At 43.7% G+C, this 25,963-nt stretch overlaps 1 protein-coding gene across 3 annotated transcripts in view; it reads right to left on the bottom strand.

Annotated features, from left to right (window-relative positions):
* Nucleotides 1-7,680: 7,680 nt before the first annotated feature.
* The window catches only part of LOC132780129 (RAC-beta serine/threonine-protein kinase), a 41,250-nt gene continuing 22,967 nt past the window's right edge, over nt 7,681-25,963 (bottom strand). For all 3 annotated transcript variants that reach the window (XM_067462183.1, XM_067462182.1, XM_067462184.1), the window contains exons 5-14: nt 25,151-25,304; nt 24,787-24,918; nt 22,681-22,746; nt 22,479-22,547; nt 20,858-20,980; nt 19,656-19,784; nt 19,121-19,335; nt 17,744-17,831; nt 15,387-15,489; nt 7,681-13,516 (exon numbers count right to left, since the gene is read on the bottom strand). In XM_067462183.1, the coding sequence (XP_067318284.1) occupies nt 13,437-13,516; nt 15,387-15,489; nt 17,744-17,831; nt 19,121-19,335; nt 19,656-19,784; nt 20,858-20,980; nt 22,479-22,547; nt 22,681-22,746; nt 24,787-24,918; nt 25,151-25,304 (1,159 nt within the window). In that variant the 3' untranslated portion in view covers nt 7,681-13,436. The remainder of the gene's footprint in view (nt 13,517-15,386; nt 15,490-17,743; nt 17,832-19,120; nt 19,336-19,655; nt 19,785-20,857; nt 20,981-22,478; nt 22,548-22,680; nt 22,747-24,786; nt 24,919-25,150; nt 25,305-25,963) is intronic.

Below are 25,963 nucleotides of genomic sequence, written 5' to 3'. Positions count from 1 at the left end.
ACCAGAGGAGACTGAAAACGACGGACAGGCAAGTATGAATGTGAAAAAAGAACATTTAGAAGAGTGTAGACGTCAGGACAGGTCATAGCTGTGTTTGCTAGTGACCAACCCAGGAGTAATTAACCTGGAAAAGGCAGTCCCGAGTAGACTTTTTGGGATTTTTGGGTGTGCCAGAAAGGGAAACCGACTGCCTAGAGAGAGGAAAAAAAAGGAAAAGAAGGTTGGGAAAAGCCTAGGTACATTGTTGTATGATTGATTGTCTGTATGAGTGAATCAATGTTGTATGTTGTATGAAAGAGTTCAGATGCTGTGTGGTTAGGTCCCACATACCATTTCCCTCCTTTGTGTATTAGTTGTCTGTTTGTCTAAAACATGTGATGGTCATTCAGAAGCAAGCTTAAAGCCCTGCTAGGGTACATGTTAGCAGATTTTGAGAAAAGTTTTGAAAAACTATATTTTGGGCAGGAATAAATGAGATCAAATCTCCTATCCTGCCCCAACTCTGTTGAGGAAGAAATGCCTAACCTCCCTACTCTACTGAGATGATGGGAGATCCGCAGAAGTCCTGCAAATCCAGCCCTCCAGCCAGCATCAGCAAGAAACCAGAATAGCCCTCCAACACCACAGTGTCCCTACATAGAAGATACCTGAATCTTTCCCCATCAGACGATATAGATGACTCAGATTCTATGCCGCCTGAGTTCACAGCCACTCGCTTCTAACAGCTGAGTGGTTGTGAATAGAGATCAAAAGGAGAAGATAAGCAGTGACAAATGAAGGCTCAAGCCATTTGCTTATCAGCGGCATTAAGGCAATGGAAAAGAGGGCGAAGCAGAGGGTGAAGTATGAGCCAGAAAAGAGGACAGCTTCTTGAGCCGAATCAATGTCCGAACTGTAAAAGAGTCATGGGCATTGAATTAGAAACTTCCCAGATGATGAGAGGAAGAGAAAAAGGCTACCAGGAGCAAATAGGAAGACCCAGAGAGCTGCCCTTCTATCAAGAGTCACAGGAGCAGCCAGGGGAAGAGAAAAAAAATCATTGGATTGGCCAAATGCCCCCAATGAAGAGGGCCAGAGGACTCAAGTCAGTCAAGAGTTCTAACCTTAGGATCCCAAAGAAGAAGAAAAATCATTTTTAGTAGACATAAGAGCAGAAGAAATCAGTTATTACCACCCCAGTGGCACCATAACCCAGAAAGCCATAAAGCTCATGGGAGCCACTGGAGATCAATGCCTACATCCTTTCCTAAGCAAGAAAGAAAGAGGAAGAAAAAGTCAGCTAGCAAGTTACCATCAGTTTTCTATATATGCATAACTGCCCAGTTCAATTGCTGGGGAAAGACTTGCTATGTAAACTAAAGAGCAAGATTATTCTTTGAGGAAAATGAATTTGCTAAGATGGCTTCAGAAAATAACAAGGCCCTTTGCACCTCACCTGTCCCATGGTGGAGGCTGCTAGTAGTTTAAAAAGGCTCAGAGAAAAATGAATAAGAGAAAGTTTGAAACTCCTGAGGTATGGGCAGAAAACAGCCCCCCGGAATAGCCAAATGCATACCTCCAAAAATAGTACAGCCGATTCCAGGAGCCTGTCAGTCAGTCTGAAGAAAACACTCCAATTCCTAGACCCAGCCGTGCAAAAACTGAAGTCAAATACTTAGGATTCCAGATAAAAGGGTCATATGGGTGGAAGCAAGCCATCTGCCAAAACTTAACCCCTAATACAAGGAAGCAAGTCCAATGCACGTCCATAGGTGCAACAAGATTCTGTGAAATTTGGATCTCTATGAAGTAATTAGCAAAGGCTTGTGTCAAGTTACAAAGGGGGGCGAAAGAGAGCCCTTTCCAGTGGACACAAGAACAAAATGCTGCCTTTCAGCAAATAAAAGTCTGTGCTAAGGACAGTCTGTTTTATGCCGACCTGAAGTAATAAAATCCTTCACTTGTTATGTTGCTGAGAAGGAAGATGTAGCAACAGGCATTTAACTCAAACCATAGACTTTTAGAACTCAAAGAAACCAAATGCTTAGCACCTCAAGAATGCTAAAACATCAGGCACTGTTGTGAATCCTTACATTAAAGGTTCAGCAATGCTCTACCTTTTAAACTTGCTACCCTGCTGCAAAAGGAACATCATAGTTGTATTGAAAATTGGACACAATTTATGCCAGTTGTCCTGACTTGGCTGATGTTTCATTGTAAGAAGTTCAGCTGAACATATACACTGATACAAAGCATGTATTTTCAGTACTACATGTCCATGGTGTGCTTTACAAAGAAAGAGGACTTTTAACTGCAGCATGCCAACCAGTCAAACATTCAGAAGAGATATTGCATTTCCTAGGAGCTGTATGGGTCCCAAAACATTTGGTTGTAATGCACAAAAGGGACCAGGGCAGGATCCTTTAGCCAGAAATCAACCAGAGAGCAGATGCAGCTGCCACAAAGAAGCAGATGCCAAGTCTCTCCAGGTGGCTATCCTACTTCCTTTGCCCAATCCCAGTGTGCAGCCCACCTATAATTAAGAAGAACAGCAATGGGCCCAGGACAATGGTGCAATAGACTTAGCTAACTCTATTGGTTGGTGAGCTCTTTTCAGATGGAAGAATAATTGTCCCCAGAACCATGGCATGAAAAGTAGTAAAAGGAACTCATGAGTCATTTCAGGAAAATGACACTAGCTAAGCTCTTAGAAAGACAGTTAAACATAGATTGTCTTCACTTTCTTGACAATGGCAGCTTCAGCTAGGTGTCATACCTGTGCCAAAAACACTCAGTGTCAGGGGCAATGCCATCCCCCAGATACTCAGCATTGTGTAAATGTACACTTTGAAGCCATAGTTGTAACAGTACATATTAGATGCATTCCCACCAGAACCATTAAACTGTCTTCTTTTGCAATGTTGTATGAGAGGCCTCTCCTTCATTCCCAAGGTCACAAGGGGAATAGCATGAGAAGGGCCCAGGCAAAGAGACAGAAAATGGTTGCTTTGGGAAAATGCTGTAAGAGTTATGGCAAATGCTTAATGAGTTCAGGACATACACACACCTGAACCCCTAATGTTTGTGTAAGCCAGGGGATGAGGTGTGGGTTAAAGATTGGTAATGAGAAACGGTGCAACTCAAATGGGAAGGTCTATGTGGTGATTTTTACATCACCTAGTGCAGTTAAGGTAGCAGAAATCAAACCTTGCTCCCTTGGAGTAGAATTGAGTCTAACTGCTCCCAGTTAGCAAGCTATTCTAGATTCAAAACACCCACTAAAGCTTAAATTAACACAGGATTGTGGTTGTTCTAACCAAATGGAGAAAGGTGGCAGAAAGAAGATTCAGACTAGACATTACTGCAAGACAACCCGGAAGCTCTTGCCCTGCGTACTGTCAGATCTGCACCTGCTGTAGGATGAGAAAACTGGGCTAGACACTGCAGCTTATTCCATACCTGGAAGCGATTAAGCTCTACGCACTGTCAGACCCACAACTGGAGAGGAAAGAAGACGGAGCTAGGCCTTACTGTAACCCACAGGAACGGTTACTCAACGTACGGCCAGATTCCAGAAGAATGAGAACTTTGTGGGTAATATATGTTTATTTATGTGTCAGTTTTGTGAATTGATAACTAGTTCAATGAGCATGCAAAATGTATGTTTGATCAATAATGGGAGAAATGCTAACTTGGGATATATTAGCATTATGAGTCAATTGTAAAATTTTCGTTTCTGTCTGCCTTTGATTAATAAGGAAGCTATAGTTTGGCTACTCTAGTCTTATAAGAGCAAAAGTCAGACCATTGAATCTTAAATCCTCCTAGTCTTTTCAATGGTTGCAACATAGATTAACACAGGTTCTGAAAACACCCCCAGGTAAATGCTTTTGAATAAAGGAAGGAAATTATTCTCAAATAGAAGTTAAGTAGGGGTTGTTAGACTGAACAGTCTAAACCCCTAAAGGGGGGAATTGATGAGGAGATATTGGGAAAATATAGATATTTATTGATTGATCTATGCATAAAATCATATGTACCTTCCAAGCACTGAAATGTATAGGAAAATCTAGTTCCCTCTGTGTAGCCAGAATGCTAACAGCAAGCAAGCTGCTTGTCTCCAAAAGGGGCTGAAGAGGAAGGGGGGTATGCATTCCAGAAGAGAGATAAGACACGGGCTGGTACGAGAAGGCCCCCTCTAAGTAAGAAGCCTCTTGACCTGTCAGAGGGCCTCTTTGATGGATGACTGTAAGCACAGCCAAGAGGGAGGAGGAACACTCCATGCTTGCTCTGGTTTCAGCTAGACACAGAGACATGTTTTTGCATGTTGGAGGTTGGAACCTGATATTCTTATGATGCCAGGATGACGTAGGGATGATGATGATTGTATGAAGATGTATGTACTAGTATGTTCTTTGTCTGCTTGATTCTGAAACCTATAAAAGGGCAGTCCACACCTTGATCGGGGCTCTGGTTTTACTTTTGGGACATGAGTCCACACCAGAGTCGCCAGCTGGATAAATAAAGCCGTATTTTCTGTCTCCAGAAAGGATGTCTCTTGGTAATTATCTCTCCTTTCCTCAAAACCTATTTCCCTGCCATTTCAGTGGGAGAGGTGCATGTGCATTTATTTTGTATGGTATTGACAGGGCTTTCTTTTCACTTTGTGGAGTGCCAAGTGCAATGAAATGGTGCTGTGTAAATAAATAATGATATTATTGACTTCAGTTAGCAATCTTAAATTTATATCAGTAAAGGTAAAGGTGTTCCCCTGACATTAAGTCCAGTCGTGTCCGATTCTGGGGGTTGGTGCTCATCTCCATTTCTAAGCTGAAGAGCTTGCATTGTCAGTAGACACCTCCAAGGTCATGTGGCCGGCATGACTGCATGGAGTGACGTTACCTTCCCACCGGAGCGATACCTATAGAACTACTCACATGCATTTTTTTGAACTGCTAGGTTGGCAGAAGCTGGGGCTAACAGGAGGAGTTCACCCCACTCCCTGGATTCGAACTCACAACCTTTCAGTCACCAAGTTCAGCAGCTCGACAATTTAACCCACTGTACTACCAGGGGCTCAGTGGGTTTATTATTATTTATATCTTTATATAATTGTCATTTAAATAATTGACAATTATTTAAATGACAATTATATAAATGACATTATACGTGGCCCAGGTTGTCAGCCATTGCCCTATCTGGTGGTGGCAAATTCCAAAGTTAAATTACTTTCTGGGGAAGGATTGCTGCTTGCCCCTATGCTTCAGCTTCAACATAGCGTTGTGGTTATTTTAAATAAATAAACAAACAAACAAACAAATAAATAATTTATTGTCGAAGGCTTTCATGGCCAGAATCACTGGGTTGTTGTAGGTTTTTTCGGGCTATATGGGCATGTTCTAGAGGCATTTTCTCCTGACATTTCACCTGCATCTGTGGCAAGCATCCTCAGAGGTAGTGAGGTCTATTGGAACTAGGAAAAAGGGTTTATATATCTGTGGGTGGCACAAAGAATTCTTGTCTGTTGGAGCTAGGTGTGAATGTTTCAACTGACCACCTTGATTAGCATTTGATGGCCTCGCAGTGCCTGGGGCAATCTTTTGTTGAGAGGTGATTAGATATGCCTGATTGTTTCCCCTCTGTTGTTTTGCTGTTGTAATTTTAGAGTTTTTAATAATAATAATAATAATAATAATAATAATAATATACTTTATTTATATTCCACCCTATCTCCCCAAGGGGACTCAGGGCAGATTATAGAACACATATACAGTAACAAAGACAGATAGTACATAAACAGAGGTAAAGGCTCTTCCCATCTTTTTCCATTTCTGGCATCTGGAGGATGTGCTCGACTCCGGCCATGGGGAGGTGCTGTCACTACATCTTCCATGCTGAGCTTTGTTGTCCGTAGATGCTTTCCCGATCAAATCACCAGTATGTCCACATGTGCACCTGTTATTACCTCCCCACCAATGCAGTACCTATTTATCTACTCACTGTTAGGTAAGCAGAAGCTGGGCTGACAACAGGAGCTCACCCCAAACCCAGGCTTCAACTGCCTCTGTTTGTTATTATTACCATTATTATTAACAATGTTTTATTTTGTTCAGCTTTCTTGGTCCCACTTACCTTTTTTAGAAGCTAATGTTATCCTCATTAGGAGACTTGCCCCAGCATTCTTGACTATTTGAGCTAGCCTTTTATGCACCCAGTCAAATCCCTGCTTGGCCATGGAAACCTACTGGGTGAAGTTGAGCAAGTCACACACTTTCAGCCTTAAGAGAAGACACAGGCAAACTGCCTCTGAACACATCCTACCAAGAAAACTCTAGGATAAGTTCAACGTAAGTCAGAAATGGCTTGAAGACATATAACTACTACCCTTGGAGGAATAATGCACATTCAAAGCATTGTATCATGCTCTCTCTCTCAAGAGCAGCATACAACATACTAAATGGAACTCAATATACAGTAGAGTCTCGCTTATCCGACATAAAAGGGTCAGCAGAACATCGGATAAACGAAAATGGATTATAGTTTCCTACTGTTACTTGTCCACGGTGCTAGACATCTAGAATACTATCAACAAGGACTCAAAAGGTTAAGGCAGTGTTTCTCAACCTTCCTAATGCCGTAACCCCTTAATACAGTCCCTCATGTTGTGGTGACCCCCAACCATAAAATTATTTTCGTTGATACTTCATAAATGTAATTTTGCTACTGCCATGAATCGTAATGTACATATCTGATATGCAGGATGTATTTTCATTCATTGGACTAAATTTGGCACAAATACTCGATACACCCAAATACTGGTGGGGTTGATTCTGTCATTTTGGAGTTGTAGTTGCTGAGATGTATAGTTCACCTACAATTAAAGAGCATTCTGAATTCCACCAACAATTGAATTGTACCAAACTTGGCACACAAAACTCCATGACCGACAGAAAATACTGAATTTGGTGGGCATTGACCTTGAGTTCTGGAGTTGTAGTTCACCTATATCCAGAGAGCACTGTGGACTTGAAACAATGATGGATCTGGACCAAACTTGGCACGAATACTCAATAGACCTTGACATTTGGGATTTATAGTTCACCTACAGTTAAAGAGCATTCTGAATCTCACCAATGATAGAATTGGGCCAAACTTCTGACACAGAACCCCCACAACCAACAGAAAATACTGTGTTTTCTAATGGTCTTTGGTGACCCCTCTGGCACCCCCTCGAGACCCCCCCCCCCAGTCCCGACTCCCAGGGTTAAGGCAAGGCAACGCTTTGGTGTGAGAGCAGCCCAGCAGGAAGTGCCTGGATGCAGAAGAGGAGCATGGAAATCACAGCGGGGTGGGAGGATGCTTCCGCTTCTGGTCCTGCCTCTTTTCTCCCTTTCTTCTCCTTTCTCCTCCTCCTCATCTTGCTTTTTTCACTTATTGGGAATAGAGAGAGAGAGAGAGTTGGGGAGCACTCCTTTAATTAAGTGGAAATGCTGGAGGAAAAGAGGGTGTTATATAAGAGCACTGGATAAGACGTAATGTCAGATAAGCGAAGATCGGATAAGCGAGACTCCACTGTACACAGGACGGAAGATTATTAAGCACTTTTTTGCAGAGGAATTGGGTGTGTGTGTGTGATGGTTCAACACCCTAAAACTTGAGAATGACGAGTGTATTACAGCAAGAACAGGAGCACACATCCTAGAAAGAAAACAAAACTTTTTTTATTGCTTGTACCGTACAAATCCAAGGGTAGAGGAAGGCACCTCCAAGGCTTAAAAAACCCAACTGAAAACAACAAAACCCAAGCATTTCTAGGTGCATCCTAATGATTGGCTACTTTTTACAAAAGATGCTCTGGAGTACTTGCCTCTCAGAAAACCTTATTTTACAAGCTCGATTCTTGATCTTGGCAAAAAGCCCGAGAAAGGCTGGCTCTGTTTGCAAGTGCTGCTGGGGGCTTGGTTTCAAGAATTGGAAAGCGAGACCACAAAGAACAAAAACACGGCACATCAGCAGAAACACCCCCACCCCTCCCCAAAGCTGCTAACAAGGGTCAGTACTCTGTTTAAGAAACCTCAACTACCACAACTACAGAAACCAAGTGGGGGGAACAATACTTTTATTAACCCCACTCCTCGCGTTTGTATGCACGTCACTGTTTTTTAAAAGTCCGTCTGTGGGTTTCACCCTGAATTCATATGCGTCGTCTGGGCATCCAAGCCTTCCTATACGTCTTGGTTATGACCCCAAGTTTCTTTCCTGAAGGGTGAAAGCAGACCAAGTTGTGAAAACCACAAAGCGTCACATTGAGGTTCTGAGACCGCTGGCACTTTGGCGTTTGGCAGGCATCGAAGGAAGGCTTGCCCTGAAAACAGAAGGCCAAGTGGTAGCCATAGGGCAACTGTGGCTGCTGTATTCAGTCCAAATCCGCCAATTCCCCATCCGGGCGGAAATGGGGGCATTACCGCGCCCTCAATTAATTCGAAGATATAGCGCCAGTTCCAGCCTGACCCCACCTAAAGTGTCACTTGGCACCTGATGACAGTGAGATGGCAAAAGGACAAGGCTAGGATACCTTAGAATCAGCCTGTTACTCTCTCCCGCTAACCCTGGGTAGCATAGCCATGCTTAGGCAGCCTGCTGCCTGTAGACCCAGCAGAGGGAAATGTCGTCATCCAGGCCAAGGGGCTACCTGTCTAGAAGAGGAAACAGCTTCCAAAGGCGCCGTGCTCTTTGGAGAGGTTGTAACAATAAGGGCCACCCATTAGCTAGGGCCACCTGAGTCCTGGCGATGGCACAAGAGTGGAGTCATGGCTTGTTGGTATTTGGGGGTCTCTTGCAGCTGGATGGGGGTCAGGCGTGCGAGTACATTCAAACAGATGTCTCTCCTATTCAGGAAGAGGAAGAAGCTTTACTGGGACTGACCAGTAAAGGGCCACTGCTGGGGGTGAGGTAAGAACATGGGATGACCAGCCAGGATCACCAGGATCCAGCTGAGACACCCCAGGAATGCTTCCCATTAATGGGGATCTTAAGGCGAAAGGGCTCAGAGAGTTGGAGCTGGGCCACAGAAAAACCTCTGCAATGTGCTCCATGGTCAGCAGGTCTGCCAGCAATCCTGCAGACCCCAGCCTGCTTTGCTGGGCCTGTTCCAGCACTGGCTGCCTGCCTCCAAGGGGGGGGGGGATTCTTCACCCCTCAAGAATGGTTGGGCGGGGGGCTTAGCACGCAGTAGCAGCCATTGCTCAAGAAATGAAAGAGTTCTGCAAGCATGGGGCACCCACATCTGTTTCTGATGCGTAGATTCCTGCTGCCCCCCCCCCTCCAAACAAAAACACGATCACGACTCCTGCAAGGTTTGTGGGGCACTAAGCAAGGCTGAAGGAGTGCCCATATCATTCATAACAGAGAAGGCCAGCAACCTCTGGAGTACTGGGTAGGTATGGGCAATCCATGGTTCTAAATGGTTCTAAAGTAGTTACAAAACTAAAGTTCTGGTGGTGAAAACTAGGCTGTGCTGGTGCTTGTGCTTCTACAGTGTTGCTAAAGTTCTGGTGGTGAAAATTTCAGAACTCTAACAAAACTTTCAAAATTTCATTATTGGCGATTTTTATGACAGAAACAATTAAGAACTGCCATTTATAACAAAAATTTGGAAGTTTTGTTAGAGTTCTGAAATTTTCACCACCAGAATGTTTGCAACACTATAGAAGCAAACCACCAGCGCTGCCTAGTTTTCACCACCAGAGCTTTAGTTTTGTAAGTATTTTAGAATCATGGATTGCCCATGCCTAGTACTGGATTTGCAGCCTTGCTCAGACACCAGAGCTGCTCTTTTTTCATTGCCAAGGAAGAGGTAGTGTGAGCAAAGCAGCCCTTGAAGCATGGTGGCTTGTAGACCATGGCCATTGGTAGCTCCTCCCAATTACCTCAGACCCTTTAAAGCTGCTTAGAAGACTATTCCCATACCCTGCGAGAGCAATCCCGTCTGCAATTGTACCCCTTGCACTTTCCAAGGATCTGCTTGAAGGCTATGTAAGGATTTGATTCTTGCTTCCCAATGCAAACAAACATTGGCACACAAGTTCTAAGGCAGTGTTATTCAGAGTGGTGGTCCAGCTGCCAGTCCAGGAAAGAAACAATTCAGAGGCAAAGGGCACATTAATGTTTGCCTGCTAAATCCCCCACATCAATGTAGGAAACCCTGTTCTAAGAGAACGGTTCTCGGAAATGGCAGCTGTTTTTATAACGGACTCTTCCATCCCTAACCAGAGGGAAGGATTTCCCACAGAAGCACTCTTCTGTGTTTCGCGTCTCTCACTGACTTCGCCTGGTATTCAGTAAGTGAATGAAAGGACTCCCCAAAAACACAGTGGTCCCTGTGAACTGCACACTCCTATGATCTCTTAGCAGACAAAGGCCATGTTGGCTTGTGTTTAATTCCAGAAAGACTAGGCAGTCGGCACGGGTAATCCATGGCTCTAAAGTTCTAAAGTACTTACAAAACTAGGGAGCACTGGTGCTTTGCTTCTAAAGTGTTTCTAAAGTTCTGGTGGTGAAAATTTCAGAACTTTAAAAAAACTTTCAAATTTTCATTATTATTTCCGGTACTGGTGATTTTTATGACAGAACCAATTAGGAACTGCCCTTTATAACGAAATTTTGAAAGTTTTAAGAATTCTGAAATTTTCACCACCAGAACTTTAGAAACACTTTAGAAGCAAAGCACCAGTACACCCTAGTTTTGTAAGTACTTTAAAACCATTTAGAACCATGCCTACCAGGCAGTGGATCCTGCCTCCAGACATCCTTACACCTTTTCCCCACTCAACTTGTCAGAGTTGACAATTTTAGGTTGGGGTGACCAGGGATTATAAGGCAGTTTCCATACACCACAGGAATCAGGTTCCTTTAATAATCCTGCTCCGTCGTTGATATATAGTGCAGTTGCCTCCCCACCCATTAAGATGTATTGGACTACTGCCACACCGTACCCAATGGAAATCTAAACAATGGACTGAATACAAGCTGAAATGCTCCATGCCTCCCCAAAGGAAAAGCACTGCAAATGACACCATATGGGTGGATATTCTCCTTCCAATTAGCATTCTCTCTCCTGACACTGCACCGGAGTAGAGAACTCCTGGAAGAGGGAGATCTAGACTCTTGTTATAATCCAACCTTGTGTGTTCAGCTGAGTTCACTTTCCCCACTCTACTCCTGCTAACTATACACAGGATTTTCAACCATTCCTATCCCCTCTACAGCGTACAGTGTCACAGAGACAGTGGCGCAGTTGGTCTTTGCAAAGACCTAGGGCTTGGGCTGCTTTTGCTCTCTGGGTAATAGCTGCCAAAGCAAGCATAGCCACAATGACAAAGGGGGAACTCCCCCCCCCCCCTCCCAAGAGCATAAGGTATTTGAAGACATTCAAAGTAATCTAGTCATTCTGTGATTCTACACAGCTATACAAGAACAAGCTCATCTCAGACTTATGGGGATTTGCTTGTCAGTTTGTGTGTGATGGGGAGAGAGAACAAAGGGCAGAACACATTGGCATCTTGAGGATGAAAAAAACATAGAATCAGAAAGCATAAAGGGCCAAGATGTTTGGGGCATTGACTGAGCGCCAGACTCTTAATTTTTCCCTGTTCCTTTCGGGGAAGTTTAAAAATGTGTCCATCTCAGCGCTGTCCTTTCTTTCCCATCACTGCAAACACTGAAGGCTCCCTCGAGGTAGCCAGCCAGTCTGCCTGGTCTCCTGCCTATCCCTGATCCATAGCTGGAACAACAGGAAGGCTAGCACAGAAAGCAGTGGGTGCTGTGTGGGACACATCTTTGTGGGAGAAAGGCATTTAAGAGTAGAGATAGTTCACAAGACAATGTTATAGTAAGGGAAGGCCATCTCTTCCAGAGTGAGAAGGGAAGATTTGCAAGGAATGCAACTGAGGCCAGGGCACGAGGGAGCCAAGGTTTCAGTTTGAAGAAAACAGACTGCCTTGTCCTGACCCTAATGGGACACGTATATACATCTCCTCACTCTCTGTGCAACTTGGGACAAAGCAGCACACTTGCTGGGGTGCCTAGCCAGATGGAAATTACAGCATAGGGGGCTGACTCCAAGGGTCAAGCCAGACAAATGTTTCAAAAGAGGGCGAGTTCTTTGCCCTCCCGAGGTAGCAACCGCAAAATGCATCAAGTGCACAACCAGCATTTGAGAGAAAGAAAGACACTGATGTCTCTGAGATAACTGTCCAGACCAATCAATCTCTGCAAGGGGAGAACTCCAAATTGCTCCAATTCTTTCAGGTGGGATAAAGTGACCTTGAGCTCCCTTGCCCCGGCAGCACCTCGTCTTTCCGACTGTTCACAGGGGCAGAAGGAGGGTTCCTACTAGTGGCAGCTGTCCTATAAGTCAGCCCACTATACTAAGAGAAGCAGAAGGTGGCAAAAAGGTTTGTGTGTGGCCACAACTGCCCAAACACCCACCCAAGGCTCAGGCCTGCTGGCCAACTGTACGATAGAAAAGTAGATCTAGTGGTGAGGAATAGGAGGAGGGAACACGCCTTGCCCTTGGGTTAAGACAGTTCAGAAGGGAGCCGTTATTGCTTTGGTAACCACATGTAGCAGCAGCAGGAGGACTTCTCCTTTGCACCCTGGCAGCCGCCTTTGGGCAAAAAAGGGAGGCAGACCCAGGCACTCCATGCCAATTCCCTCTTTGAGCATGTTGGAGGTCAAGGAGGGGCAGAGGAGTTTGCAGAACTGGGTCCCTTCCTGCAAACCTGGAACCGTTGGCGAGCGCTCTGCTTCGGCTGCACAATGCTTGTTTCAGTGGCATCACAGACACTGCTGCCACCCATGGCTCTTGCTTATGAGGGTTTGTGTGCTCCATGATCCACACAACATGTTGGAAGGGGAGCAGCTGTCACCCCCAACAAAATGTGCCATTGAGTGCTGCATGCCCATTTGTGGCTGCAAACTGTTCTTTCCATTCCACAGGTTCCTTCCTTCTCCGGCAACCTTCACGCAAATGTTCCGGCACCGGCACGACCGCTTCCTCCCACTCAGGTGGCTTTGCAAGCAAACATCCAAACGCAAGCCCATGGCAGGGCACAGATCGATGAAAAGCAATGAAGAAACATGCCCAAGTCCATTCTCAAGAGGGGCTCGGAGGTCAGGGGGAGGCGGAGAGGGGCTCCACTTGTCCAAGCGACTTGCCTGATGGTAGCATGTGCAGGACCTGCCCTGGGGCCCGGCTGCAGGAGGCCGAGTGCAGCAGGCACAGGGGAGTCCACGCAGTCCCTCCGCAAGCTGGGGTGCAGCAGGAGCAGCTCCATGGGGGGAAAAGTGGGGGGAAGGAGCCAGAAACACACACCCTCCCCCCACATGGAGTCCTGCTGCCTGGCACCCTCCCCTGTCCATCTCGCCTTCAGGCGTGCCGTGGGAAGGCTGCCGACCTACTCCCGTATGCTGGCCGAGTAGGAAAACTGGGGGAAGTGGGTCCGCTGGTCAGCATCTAGGGAATCCAGACTGTCATCTGAAAAGGAAGGAGAGCACAGACTTAGCAACTGTCATTCCAGAAGATGTGAGCCCCCAGTGGCGCAATGGGTTAAATCCCTGTGCTGGCAGGACTGAAGACCCACAGGTCGCAGGTTCGAATCTGGGGAGAGGCGGATGAGCTCCCTCTATCAGCTTCAGCTCCTCATGCGGGGACATGAGAGAAGCCTCCCACAAGTATGATAAAAACATCAAATAATCCGGGCGTCCCCTGGGCAACGTCCTTGCAGACGGCCAATTCTCTCACACCAGAAGTGACTTGCAGTTTCTCAAGTCGCTCCTAACACGACAAAAAAAAATCCAGAAGATTAGAAGGCAGCTTCCCAAAAGAGCCTCACTTGTACCAAGAGCAACACAGCATGCTCCAACCCTGTCCTTAGGTGTGGAATTGCCCAAGCAGCACAAGCTGACTGTGTCTCAGAGTTATGTGGTTGCAAGGAGCTACAGAGAGAGTAAAGAGGGGAAGCCAGGAAGACAGTTCCACCTTGTCTCCTGTACCTTCAGTTGGGGGGGCCCTTCCTCCTGCACCAACTGCTGCTCTAGGGCCAGAGTGAAGAGGGGAAGCCAGAAAGACAGTTCCACCTTGTATCCTGTACCATCAATTGGGGGGCCACTCTCCTCAGCAACAATATAGTACTATATAATACTCACACTGTATTATGCTAAGAATATAATGTATTGATAATAGTAATACAATATAATAATAATACAATATAATAATGTTAATTATATATTGTATATTACATGTAATATTGCTAATAATATTACAGTATAGTGTTATCTACATAAATAAAAATGTAATGTTTGTTTGTGGGATTAACGTAACTCAAAAACCGCTGGACGAATTGACACCGAATTTGGACAGAATATGCCTAACAGCCCCATGAGTGACCATCACTCAAAAAAATTGATTTTGTCATTTGGGAGTTGTAGTTGTTGGGATTTAGACTTCAGCTACAATCAAAGGGCATTCTGAACTCCACTAACGATGAAATTGAACCAAACTTGGCACACAGGACTTCCAAGACTGACAGAAAACAGTAGAAGGGTTTGGTGGGCATTGACCTTGAGCTTGGGAGTTGTAGTTCACCTACATCCAGAAAGCACTTTGGATTCAGACAATGATGGATCTGGACCAAACTTGGCACGAATATTCCATATGCCCAAATATGAACACAGATGGAGTTTGGGGGAAATACATCCTGACATTTGGGAGTTGTAGTTACTGGGATTTATAGTTCACATACAATCAAAGAGCATTTTGAACCCCACCAACAACAGAATTGGGCAAATTTTCCACACAGAACCCCCATGACCAACAGAAAGTACTTAAGATCATCCAGTCCAACTCCCTTCACCGGGGCAAGAAAACGTAATCAAAGCCCTCCTGACAAAGAGCCATCCAGCCATAGATATAGATAGATATGATTCACACACAGAAATATAGTATCATAGATTTGAAAGGAATTCCTAAATAATAATAATAATATGTTGCATGTTCCAGAGTAGGCCAACCAGACAATCTCCACATCAACACTGACAAAGAAACAGCAAGAAATACTGTTTACCCACAAGCATCAAGACATTACATATATTAGAAACCAATTACTTTATTTTCTAATTATTTATTTTCCAGATCACCAGACTGGGCCACAGCAATGCGTGGCAGGGGATGACTAACAGTACAATATAGTACTATATAGTGCTAATATTGTGCTATGCTAATTATATAATATATTATATGTACATATGTAAATATAACTTATAAGCTGCTCTGAATCCCCTTCAGGATGAGAGAAGGTGGGGCATAAATGTAGTAAATAAATAAATAAATATAGCACTCTACTCACATCGGTCAGGTGGGGTGATGGTTATTGACTGTGCGGTGAACTCATCATCGAAATATCGCGTGTCGATTTCAGATGTCACCTGGGGCTTGAAGGGGGGGATGAGCTGTAAAGAAATAGGCCAATTTACTCCACGACCCTGCTTCTTCACACACCGTTCCCACCACCTTGGACCATTCTTTCTCATAAACAGAATGGCAATGTGCAGTCGCACTCAAGCTGCTTTAAATGTCTCTTTAGCATTAACGTGTCCTGACTTTCTGTCAGCTGCCCTCCTGTTTGAAAAAGGAATCCCACAGAATCAATTGTCCATGTTATTACTTTCACAAAATACTAATGCTTTATTAACTGGTCTTCGGTCTATCTCCACCCAGGTGCTAACTTGATTTCCCACAACAAAGTCCATACTTAAAATTTGAAGGATAACTGTTCCTGAAGCTGCCAGTCATGCATGATTTCTGAGGAGAATTTATTTATTTCATATCAAAACCACTGCATAAATTAGTATATTCTCTGAGGAGAATAGATGACAATTTTATGTATTGTCGAAGGCTTTCATGGCTGGAATCACTGGGTTGTTGTAGGTTTTTTTCGGGCTATATGGCCATGTTCTAGAGGCATTCTCTCCTGATGTTTCACCTGCATCTATGGCAAGCATCCTCAGAGGTAGTGAGGATGCTTGCCATAGATGCAAGAGAAACATCAGGAGAGAATGCCTCTAGAACATGGCCATATAGCCCGAAAAAACCTACAACCTGATGACAGTTTTCCTTGCTCTCTGTCTCTGGTATAGGGGCCTTTGGAGCGTACAAAGCCCAAGGTGTTAATTAATTATTGATTACCTAATTATTGGTTGAGAAAATTGACTTGAAATGGCTTGCCCAAGCTTGGATCTCACTGGGACCAACTGCAGACAGGTCTTGTTTCCAAGATTCCCTGGTAGTCTCTGATCTAAACAGGCTCCCTTTCCTCAGGCAAAGGGACGGACAAAATGGCTGACACAAACCAGGAAGTGTTTTCTTAAATTCTAACCTCATAAAACTAAGATAAAAGTGACTACTCTAAAACTGAGGGTGAGGCAGTTATTATTATTATTATTATTATTATTATTATTATCATTACCATATTTATATACTGCCTCTCTCAGCCGAAGGTGACTCGAGGCAGTTTACAAATGGCAATAAATGCCATCAACAACACAAAATATAGTTAAAAACTAACATATAATGTTAAATTCTTAAATTCTAATCTCATAAAAGTAAGATAAAAGTGAATACTCTAAAACTGAGGGTGAGGTAGTTATTATTGTTATTATTATTATTATTATTATTATTATTATTATTATTACCATATTTATATACCGCCTCTCTCAGCCCGAAGGTGACTCAAGGCAGTTTACAATCGGCAATCAATGCCATCAACACAAAATATAGTGAAAAACATTAACGTATAATATAGACCATATAAAAGCAACAGAAACAATAAAAACCATAAAACACAAGTCCTCAGAGTCTCATTACTAAACTCATTTTCCCGTCGCATCATCCAATTGTTCTGTAGATCTAGATTATTTATTTATTTATTTATTTATTTGCTTTATTTCTATACCGCTTTTCTCAACCTATGTTAGGTGACTCAATGCGGTTTACACAATATTAATTACCACAACAATAACAATTAAAACACAGCATACCCAATAACAAACACACAACCATTCATACAATGCCTCGATCACAAACAAGATCCAGTCTGTAAAAGATTAGTCTGTTACACTGCATTTGCAAATACTTGCTCTAAGAGCCAGGTTCTAACTTTTTGTTGAAATGTTAGGAGGGAGGGGGCCAATCTGATATCCCTAGGGAGGGCGTTCCATAGCCGAGGGGCCACCGCTGAGAAGGCCCTGTCTCTCGTTCTCGAAAATTGCATCTGCGAAGGAGGCGGGACCGAGAGCAGGGCCTCCCCTGGTGATCTTAAGCTCCTAGCTGGTCCATAGGAAGAGATACATTCTGACATTCTAAGCTGGGCTGGAACTGTTTAGGGCTTTAAAGGCTAAAGCCAGCACTTTGAATTGTGCCCAGTAGCAAACTGGCAGCCAGTGGTGTTGGCGCAACAGAGGAGTTGTGTGCTCCCTGAGCACCGCTCCTTTTAGTAACCTGGTTGGACCATTTGAAGCTTCCGAAGTCTTCAGAGGCAGCCCCACGAAGAGCGCATTGCAGTAGTCTATACGGGATGTAACCAGTTAGACAAAAAGAACTGGAACTTGTACAGTTCTAGCGCAGGCAACATCTAGAGCCAGGGGAAAGGAAAATAAGCTACTCTTGAGGGACAGCTACACAACAAAACCACTGTTCTCCTTTTACCTTCTTTTGAACAACATCTTGCCAGTTGATGGCAGCAAAGAAACGGTGCTCCATTACTTCCTTGGCATCATTGGGGCCGCCCCCAAGCCTGGAAGAAAAAGATTATTTTTTTCTATTTGTTATGATTATTACATTTATTATTTTACTCTATTATTACATTTATTATTTTACTATATTTATTTTACTGACACAAAAACACAGTATGTCACAGCAAATGAGATCTATATGCTGGATTTCGTATCACAAAATCCCAAGTCAAACGCTTCCCAAGCGTCTAGGACTGTGTGATGTTTTTTTGAATGATGCGTGCAGATCCAAGTAAGGTGGCCTTTTGCAGTCAATAGATCGTGATTTTATCAAAGTTTATCTATATACTATATTTATTATTTGAAAAACAACGAGATGAGTCCACAGCAGACACTCTGCTAGCTGTTGAATTGGATCACACATCCGACACTTCCCAAGCGTCTAGGACTGTGTGATGTATCGACGAATAAGACGTGCAGATCCCAGTAAGGTGGCCTTCTGCAACTGGCAGATGGTAATTTTGTTAGCGCCGATTGTGTTTAAGTGCAGGCCAAGGTCTTTAGGCACTGCACCCAGTGTGCCGATCACCACTGGGACCACCTTGACTGGTTTGTGCCAGAGTCTTTGCAGTTCAATCTTTAAATCCTCATATCGTGTCAACTTTTCCAGTTGTTTCTCTGCAATCCTGCTGTCACCTGGGATTGCGATATCGACGATCCATACTTTGTTTACGATATTTATTACTACTATATTGATTATATACTTATATTATATATATATTTATATATATATATACTATATTTATTACATACTATATTTATTATTATTACATTTATTATTTTACTATTTAGTATTATTATTATTACATTTATTATTTTACTCTATTATTATTGGAAGGATTCATAAGCACATTTACATTGAAGGAGGTTAGAATAATGGTTTAATCAGAGTTGGATAGTCTTACGTCAATATTCAAAAGCATTTAACCTACTGATGCCTCAATTAATGTAATTTTATTGGTATCTATTTTTATTTTGAAATTTACCAGTACCTGCTGCATTTCCCAACCTCGGCTTACACTTGAGTCAACATGTTTACCTAGTTTTTTGTGGTAAAATTAGGTGCCTTGGCTTATATTCAGGTCAGCTTATACTCAAGTATATGTGGTATGTTGTGTTTATGTACTTCAAAGTTTTGTACTATTCTATTTGTGTGTTTCTTCATTGTCAAAGATTTTAAGTAAAAATATTGGGGACGGGGGAAGGAAAGACAATCCCCAATCTCTCCAAGTGTGCCCCCCCTCTAGATGTTGCCACCCCTCCCTCCCTCCCTCGCTTGGTCCTTGCTGACCTCTGCTTGGGGTCCTTCTTGAGCAGTCCTGCCAGCAAAGCCTTGGCCTCAGGGCTGAGCGTGCGTGGGAAGCGTATCTCCTCCATGAGAATGAGCTCAAAGAGGCGCTCGTGGTCTTGGTTATAGAAGGGCAGGCGCCCACACATCATCTCATACATGACGACGCCGAGGCCCCACCAGTCCACAGCTCTCCCATAATCGTTGTCTTCCAGCACCTACAGTTGGAAGGAAGAACAGTGGAGATTGCAGCCATTGTCTCTGGGTTTTGGCTAGGAATGTGAAGGTTGTGCAGCTCCCTTGTCACACTCAGATCTATGCCTCAAGAGATCTAACTCTTGACACCAAATGGAGCATGTCAAGAGAACTTGGCCGTCAAGAAAGGAAGAGGCACAACTTCAATTGCAAGATCAGCTTCCCGCACTGGTATGATTTTTCCCAAGGATTCGGGCCCCTCCATTTCCACCATCCCTATCCCTATCTGGGATTGGAACCCTTTTTGGCAAGACTACTCGACAAACAAGGGGATTTCTGTTACCTCAGGGGCCAGGTACTCCGGCGTCCCACAGAAAGTCTTCATCGTGGCGCCATCTGTGATGCCCTCTTTGCACAACCCAAAGTCTGTGATTTTTATATGTCCGTCTTTATCCAGCATGAGGTTCTCCAGCTGGAAGGTAAAAAAGGAATATGGTGTGTCCCATTGCAGCAGAAACCTTTACAGGGCCACGAAAGAACCGAACCGTAAGGCTGGCATGTGCTGTTAATAACTTGGGAGTAGCAAATACGAAGCTTCCAGATAACAGAAGATACCAAGCAGGCCAAATTGTATTTTACATCTGCATATTTTACAGGTGCATTTCATAGTGAACTATAGACTGGTGCCCATGTAGGCTACACGACACACATGTTTTCATAGAGTTGGAAAAGACCTTTTGGGCCATCCAGTCCAACCCCCTGCCAAGAAGCAAGAAAATTGCATTCAAAGCACCCCTTACAGATGGCCATTCAGCCTCTATTTCAAAGCCTCAAAGGAGAAGCCTCTACCACACTCTGGGGCAGAGACCTCATGGGCCATCCAGTCCAACCCCCTGCCAATAATAATAATAATAATAATAATAATAATAATAATAATAATAAAAAATCTTTATTTATACCCCACCACCATCTCCCCAAGGGACTTGGAGAGGCTTACATGAGGCCAAGCCCAACGGTACATTAATAAACAAAAGCAATAAACAAAAAACAATAAATACAATACAATTAATATAAATCACATATAAACAATAAACAGTAACACACAAGGATTTAAAAAACCTATGGCCGGGCCAAATGTAATAGTTTAAAAAATTAAAAATAACACTGGGCATGAACAAGGTAGAAGCAAGAAAATTGCAATCAAAGCACCCCTTACAGATGGCCATCCAGCCTCTGCTTAAAAGCCTCCAAAGTAGGAGCCTCCACCACACTCTGGGGCAGAGAGTTCCACTGCTGAACAGCTCTCACAGTCAGTAGTTCTTCCTAACGTTCAGGTGGAATCTCCTTTCTTGTAGTTTGAAGCCTTTGTTTCGCGTCCTAGTCTCCAGGGCAGCGGAAAACAAGCTTGCTCCCTTTTCCCTATGACTTCCCCTCACATATTTATACATGGCCCTCATTCTGTCTCCTCTCAGCCTTCTCTTCTTGCCCAGCTCTTTAAGCCACTCCTCAAAGAGAACTCTGAATAAAGACACTCTTGATCCTCACCTTGATGTCGCGGTAAACAACATCCCGAGAGTGGAGGTATTCCAAGGCAGAAACAATCTCAGCCCCATAGAAACGTGCACGGTCCTCGGTGAAGACACGCTCTCTTGAAAGGTGGAAGAATAGCTGAAAGGGAAAGGCAGACAGACCCAAAGGGACACTGTGAACAGTCGGAACCATGTGATCAAGCATCCTACTGTATGGGACCAAAGTCTACTGTGCCCCAACATCCCTTAGCATGGGAGTCTCTTGCTAGCTCAGAGTGCAGAGTTAATCAATGACAAAAGCCAGAACCCACCCAAGTTTTGGGTTGCTGTGTTTTCCGAGCTGGATGGCCATGTTCTAGAAGCATTCTCTCCTGATGTTTTGCCCACATCTATGGCAGGCATCCTCAGAGGTTGTGAGGTCTGTTGGAAACTAGGAAAATTAGGTTTATATATCTGTAGAATGTCCAGGGTGGGAGAAAGAACTCTTGTCTGACTGAGACAACTGTGAATGTCGCAAGTGGCCACCCTGATTAGCCCTGCAGCTTCAAAGTCTGGCTGCTTCCTCCCAACCAAGGATTCCCCCAGGCAGGAAGCAGCGAAGCCCTGAAGCTGCAAGGCTATTCAATAATAATCAAGGTGGCCAATTGCAACATTCACACCTGCCTCAAACAGACAAGAGTTCTTGGTTGTTGTGTGTTTTCCAGGCTGTATGGCCATGTTCCAGAAGCATTCTTCTGACGTTTCACCTGCATCTATGGCAGGCATCCTCAGAGGTTGTGAGGTCTGTTGATGCAGGAAAAATGCCAGGAGAGAATACTTCTGGAACGTGACCATACAGCCCGAAAAACACACAGCAACTCAGTTATTCCGGCCATGAAAGCCTTCAATAACACATTAGACAAGAGTTCTTTCTCCCACCTTGGACATTCCACAGAAAATAATAATAATAATAATAATAATAATAATAATACTTTATTTATACTCTGCCACTATCTCCCCAAGGGAATTCGGGGTGGCTTACATGAGGCCATGCCCAACAATACAGTAAAACAATGTAACACAAGAACACAACAAAAAATAAGAAAATAAAATACCATAATATACAAAAACCAATATAAATAAACAGCACAACAATATAAAATCAGAGAATTAAAACACTGGAAATAATCACAGTGGGCAGGGCCAATTGCAAAGATTAAAAATTTAAAAACACTGGGTGATAGGGCAATGTCATGTATCAGGACAGGGGATCTGGGGGATAAGGTAGGATTTAATTGCACAAAGCAGAAAATAAAGAGCTTCTGAGGGCATTTTATGCAGTGTTTGGTCAGGAATATATAAACTCCACTTGCCTAGTCTCCAAAAGACTTCACAACCTCTGAGGATACCTGCCTTAGATGTGGGTGAAATGTCAGGAGACAATGCTTCTGGAACATGACCATACAGCCCAGAAAACTCACAACCCAGTGAAAGCCTTCAACAACACATTTTTTAGCCAAGCTTTATTTCCCTCCTGAAACAAAGATTTCGGCCTGGAGAGAAATACTTCTTCTGTTCCAACATCTGAGCTTAGTCACGGAGATTTGAGACAATCCCCTTGCATGGCCTACAGTGGGGCCACAGGAGCAAGCACTCACCTCTCCACCATTGGCGTATTCCATGACAAAGCAGAGGCGGTCGTTGGTCTGGAACGCGTATTTCAGTGCCTAGAAATGTGAATTAACACTGTGAATGAGCAGCGGTGTCCCTCTCCTTTCAAGGTACCTCATTCTGGAAAGGAAGGGACTCCTCCTCTCTACCAGCAAGAAAAAGAACTGAAAGCTCTTTAGTGCTATTTACCGTAAGAAAGGGATGTCTTGTGTTCTGCAGGACTCGGCTCTCTGTAACAGTGTGGGCCACTTCGTCCTACAAAAAGCAAAACACAGACAATGATTGGCACAACAATCCGCATTGAGTTGCCGATTTAGGCTGAAAAATGCGGTATAAAAATAAAGCAAATAAAATAAATAAATAAATAAATAAACAACAACAACAACAACAAAAAGAAACCAGTAACCTGTACTCATCACGTGATCTGAGGCTGCAGGCATACATTAAACTAACCAAAAATAAAAAAAAATGAAACAGAAAGTGATAAACAATACAGCTCTTTCTGAAAGGCCCTTTTCTCCCTAAGCAATCAGCCATCAATGGCCTGACATAAGGAAAATGTATCGACTTACAAAAAATATAGGTTTTGGAGTGTTTTTTAAATGGTGGGTGGTGGGAGAGGAGGATGGTCAACAGAGGAACCTTCTGTCTGTATGCACAGCTCAATGAATTCTCTTTTATTTAGAGTAGTGGTTCTCAACCTTTCTAATGCTGCGACCCCTTAATACAGTTACTCATGTTGGGTGACCCCCAACCATAAAATTATTTTCGTGGCGACTTCATAACTCTAATTTTCTACTGTTATGAATCGTAATGTAAGTATTTGATACGCAGGATGTCTTTTCATTCACTGGACCAAATTTGGCACAAATACCTGATACGCACAAATCTGTATAGTGGTGGGATTGGGGGAGGGGGGATAGATTTTGTCATTTGGGAGTTGTAGTTGCTGGGATTTATAGTTCACCTACAATCAAAGGACATTCTGACTTCACCAACAATGGAATTCAACCAAACTTGGCACACAGAACTCCCATGACCAACAGAAAATACTGGAAGGGTTTGGTGGGCATTGACTTTGAGTTTTGGAGTTGTAATTCACCTACATCCAGAGAGCACTGTGGACTCAAACAATGATAGATTTGGACCAAACTTGGCTTAAATACTCAATATGCCCAAATGTGAACACTGGTGGAGTTTGGGAAAATATACCTTGACATTTGGGAGTTGTAGTTGCTGGGATTTATAGTTCACTTACAATCAAAGAACATTCTGAACCCCACCAACAATAGAATTGGGCCAGACTTCCCACACAGAATCCCCATGCCTTGAAGGGACTAATTGGCACAAGCCTCCCTTCAGCCTCCCACTCTCTCCCTCGCCCGCACATGCACTCTACCCTGCCATGCACCGAGCACACCCTCTCTCCCCTCCCCACTTAAAGTCTTTGAAACAGCTCTCCCATTGGCCGAGAGGCCAGCCAATCACAGTGGAGGAGGGCCTTTGATGGGAGGATTCGCTGTCTTTCCAAAAAGGAAGAGAAGGACAGGTGGAGAGATCTTCAGCCTTCTCTGCCAAAGGGGTTCCTAAGACCATCAGAAATACAGGTTTTTTAATGGTCTTTGGGGACCCCTCTAAAAACCCCACACAACCCCTAGGCTGAGACACACTGCTATAGAGGAATGAAAGATTCATGAATATTCAAGCATAACCTCCTGTCTGTGTGAACAGCTCTTTGAATTCTGCTTTATTTACAGGTCTACTTCAACTGGGTGAAAAATGGAGGAGCCAACGACCACATCAAAGAAAAAATACAAAGACTACCAGTGGCTGGATCTGCAAGATTAGTAGAAATATACTGTGGTTGAAGAGGGAGGGAGGGAGAGGGAGGGAAGGTGGAGATAATTTTAATATACACCAGTGTAAATTAGCATAATGTCTTTAATATTTGTTGAATTACTCAGGATTTATATGTGTAACACTTGGAATTTGGCTTATTGATTTGTGTTTATAACGTAATAAAATATCTTTAAAAAATATTTACAGGAACCCAAAAGAAGAGCAAATTCTGGAGGCTTTCTTTATTAACAGCTTCTAATTCAAGGAAACTGGAGTAATTCTGGTCTCTATGTTGGTCTCCCACTTCTCTCAACAGCCTTAACTCAACAGGACTCTTACCACATACTTACAGGCAATGCTAAACGCTACCAACTTGTCCAACTCAAGACTGTGCTTCTCCTTGGGCTCTGAGACTGTTTGACAGACACTTCACCAATGCAACTCAGAGACCCATACCTTGGCAATGATGACTTCTTTGCGCAGGATCTTCATGGCATAGTAGCGCCCAGTGGCTTTCTCCCGCACGAGGATGACCTTTCCAAAGGTGCCCTTCCCAAGGAGCTTCAGGTAGTCAAAGTCATTCATGGTCTTTTAATCAAAAGACAGCAGAGAAATAATATCAAATTCACTCTAATCAGCAGACCCAGAACATTCAAAACGAGAGTCCGCATCCATTGCTAAGGGAGCACTACCAAGATGAACAAAGGCTGGTTTCTGTGCTGTGTGAGCTTCAGGTTCCTTTCTGGCTGATCCCGATTAAGCCAAAACTAAAGAGGATTCTCTGTTCCCCCCTCCCACCCTCCAATCTGGTCCTCCTTACCGCCTTGGCCCGGGTCTTTGTCACCGCCACCTCCATCTCCTCGGCCCCTGTGCTGTCACTAGGAGAGCCACATTTGTAGTCCATCCTGTCTTCTTCAGGTTCCTGGTTCTTTAAACTGTTGGCAACCATCTGAATGGCCTGGATCCACTCCTCCCTGGGAAAAGCAAGGACCCATTATGATCACGAGGCAACATTTGGGGAGGAAAAATGGACATTCCCTTAAGCAAAACTATTATGACATCTGATATTCCTTACGACAGCAGACTACAATGTTTACTGGGTTGGCTGTTAGAGAAGTTGACTGAGATAAATCAACAAGTTTCTCAGTGGATGGTAGCACTCATAACCAGTCCCACCATTTCATGTCCCAGAGCTAAAGATTGTTGGAAAAAGCAATGTTCCAAGCCTTCACTATTTATTTATCTATATAAATAAAAATGTAATGTTCGTTTGTGGGATTAACTTAATTCAAAAGCCACTAAACGAATTGACACGAAATCTGGACACAAGACACCTATCATGCCATCGAGTGACCATCACGCATAACCTCCCCCCACCCAAAAGAGCAGAAAGGACTTAAAACCTCAAAAAGCTAAATAACAATACAGAAAAAGGGAAGTAAAAAGGGAGGGAAGGAGAGCAAGCAAGCAAGCAAGCAAGAAAGAGGGAAAGAGAAGAGAGAAGGAAGGAAGGAAGGAAGGAAGGAAGGAAGGAAGGAAGGAAGGAAGGAGGTAGAGAAGAAAGCAGAGAAAGTGGGAGGGAAAGAAAAAGGGGGAAGGAAAGAGGTAGAAAAGGAAGGAGGGAGAGAAGAAA

This window comes from Anolis sagrei, chromosome Y (genome assembly GCF_037176765.1).
Source record: "Anolis sagrei isolate rAnoSag1 chromosome Y, rAnoSag1.mat, whole genome shotgun sequence".
NCBI classification, from domain to species: domain Eukaryota; kingdom Metazoa; phylum Chordata; class Lepidosauria; order Squamata; family Dactyloidae; genus Anolis; species Anolis sagrei.
This window is presented reverse-complemented; position numbering and strand designations above follow the sequence as displayed.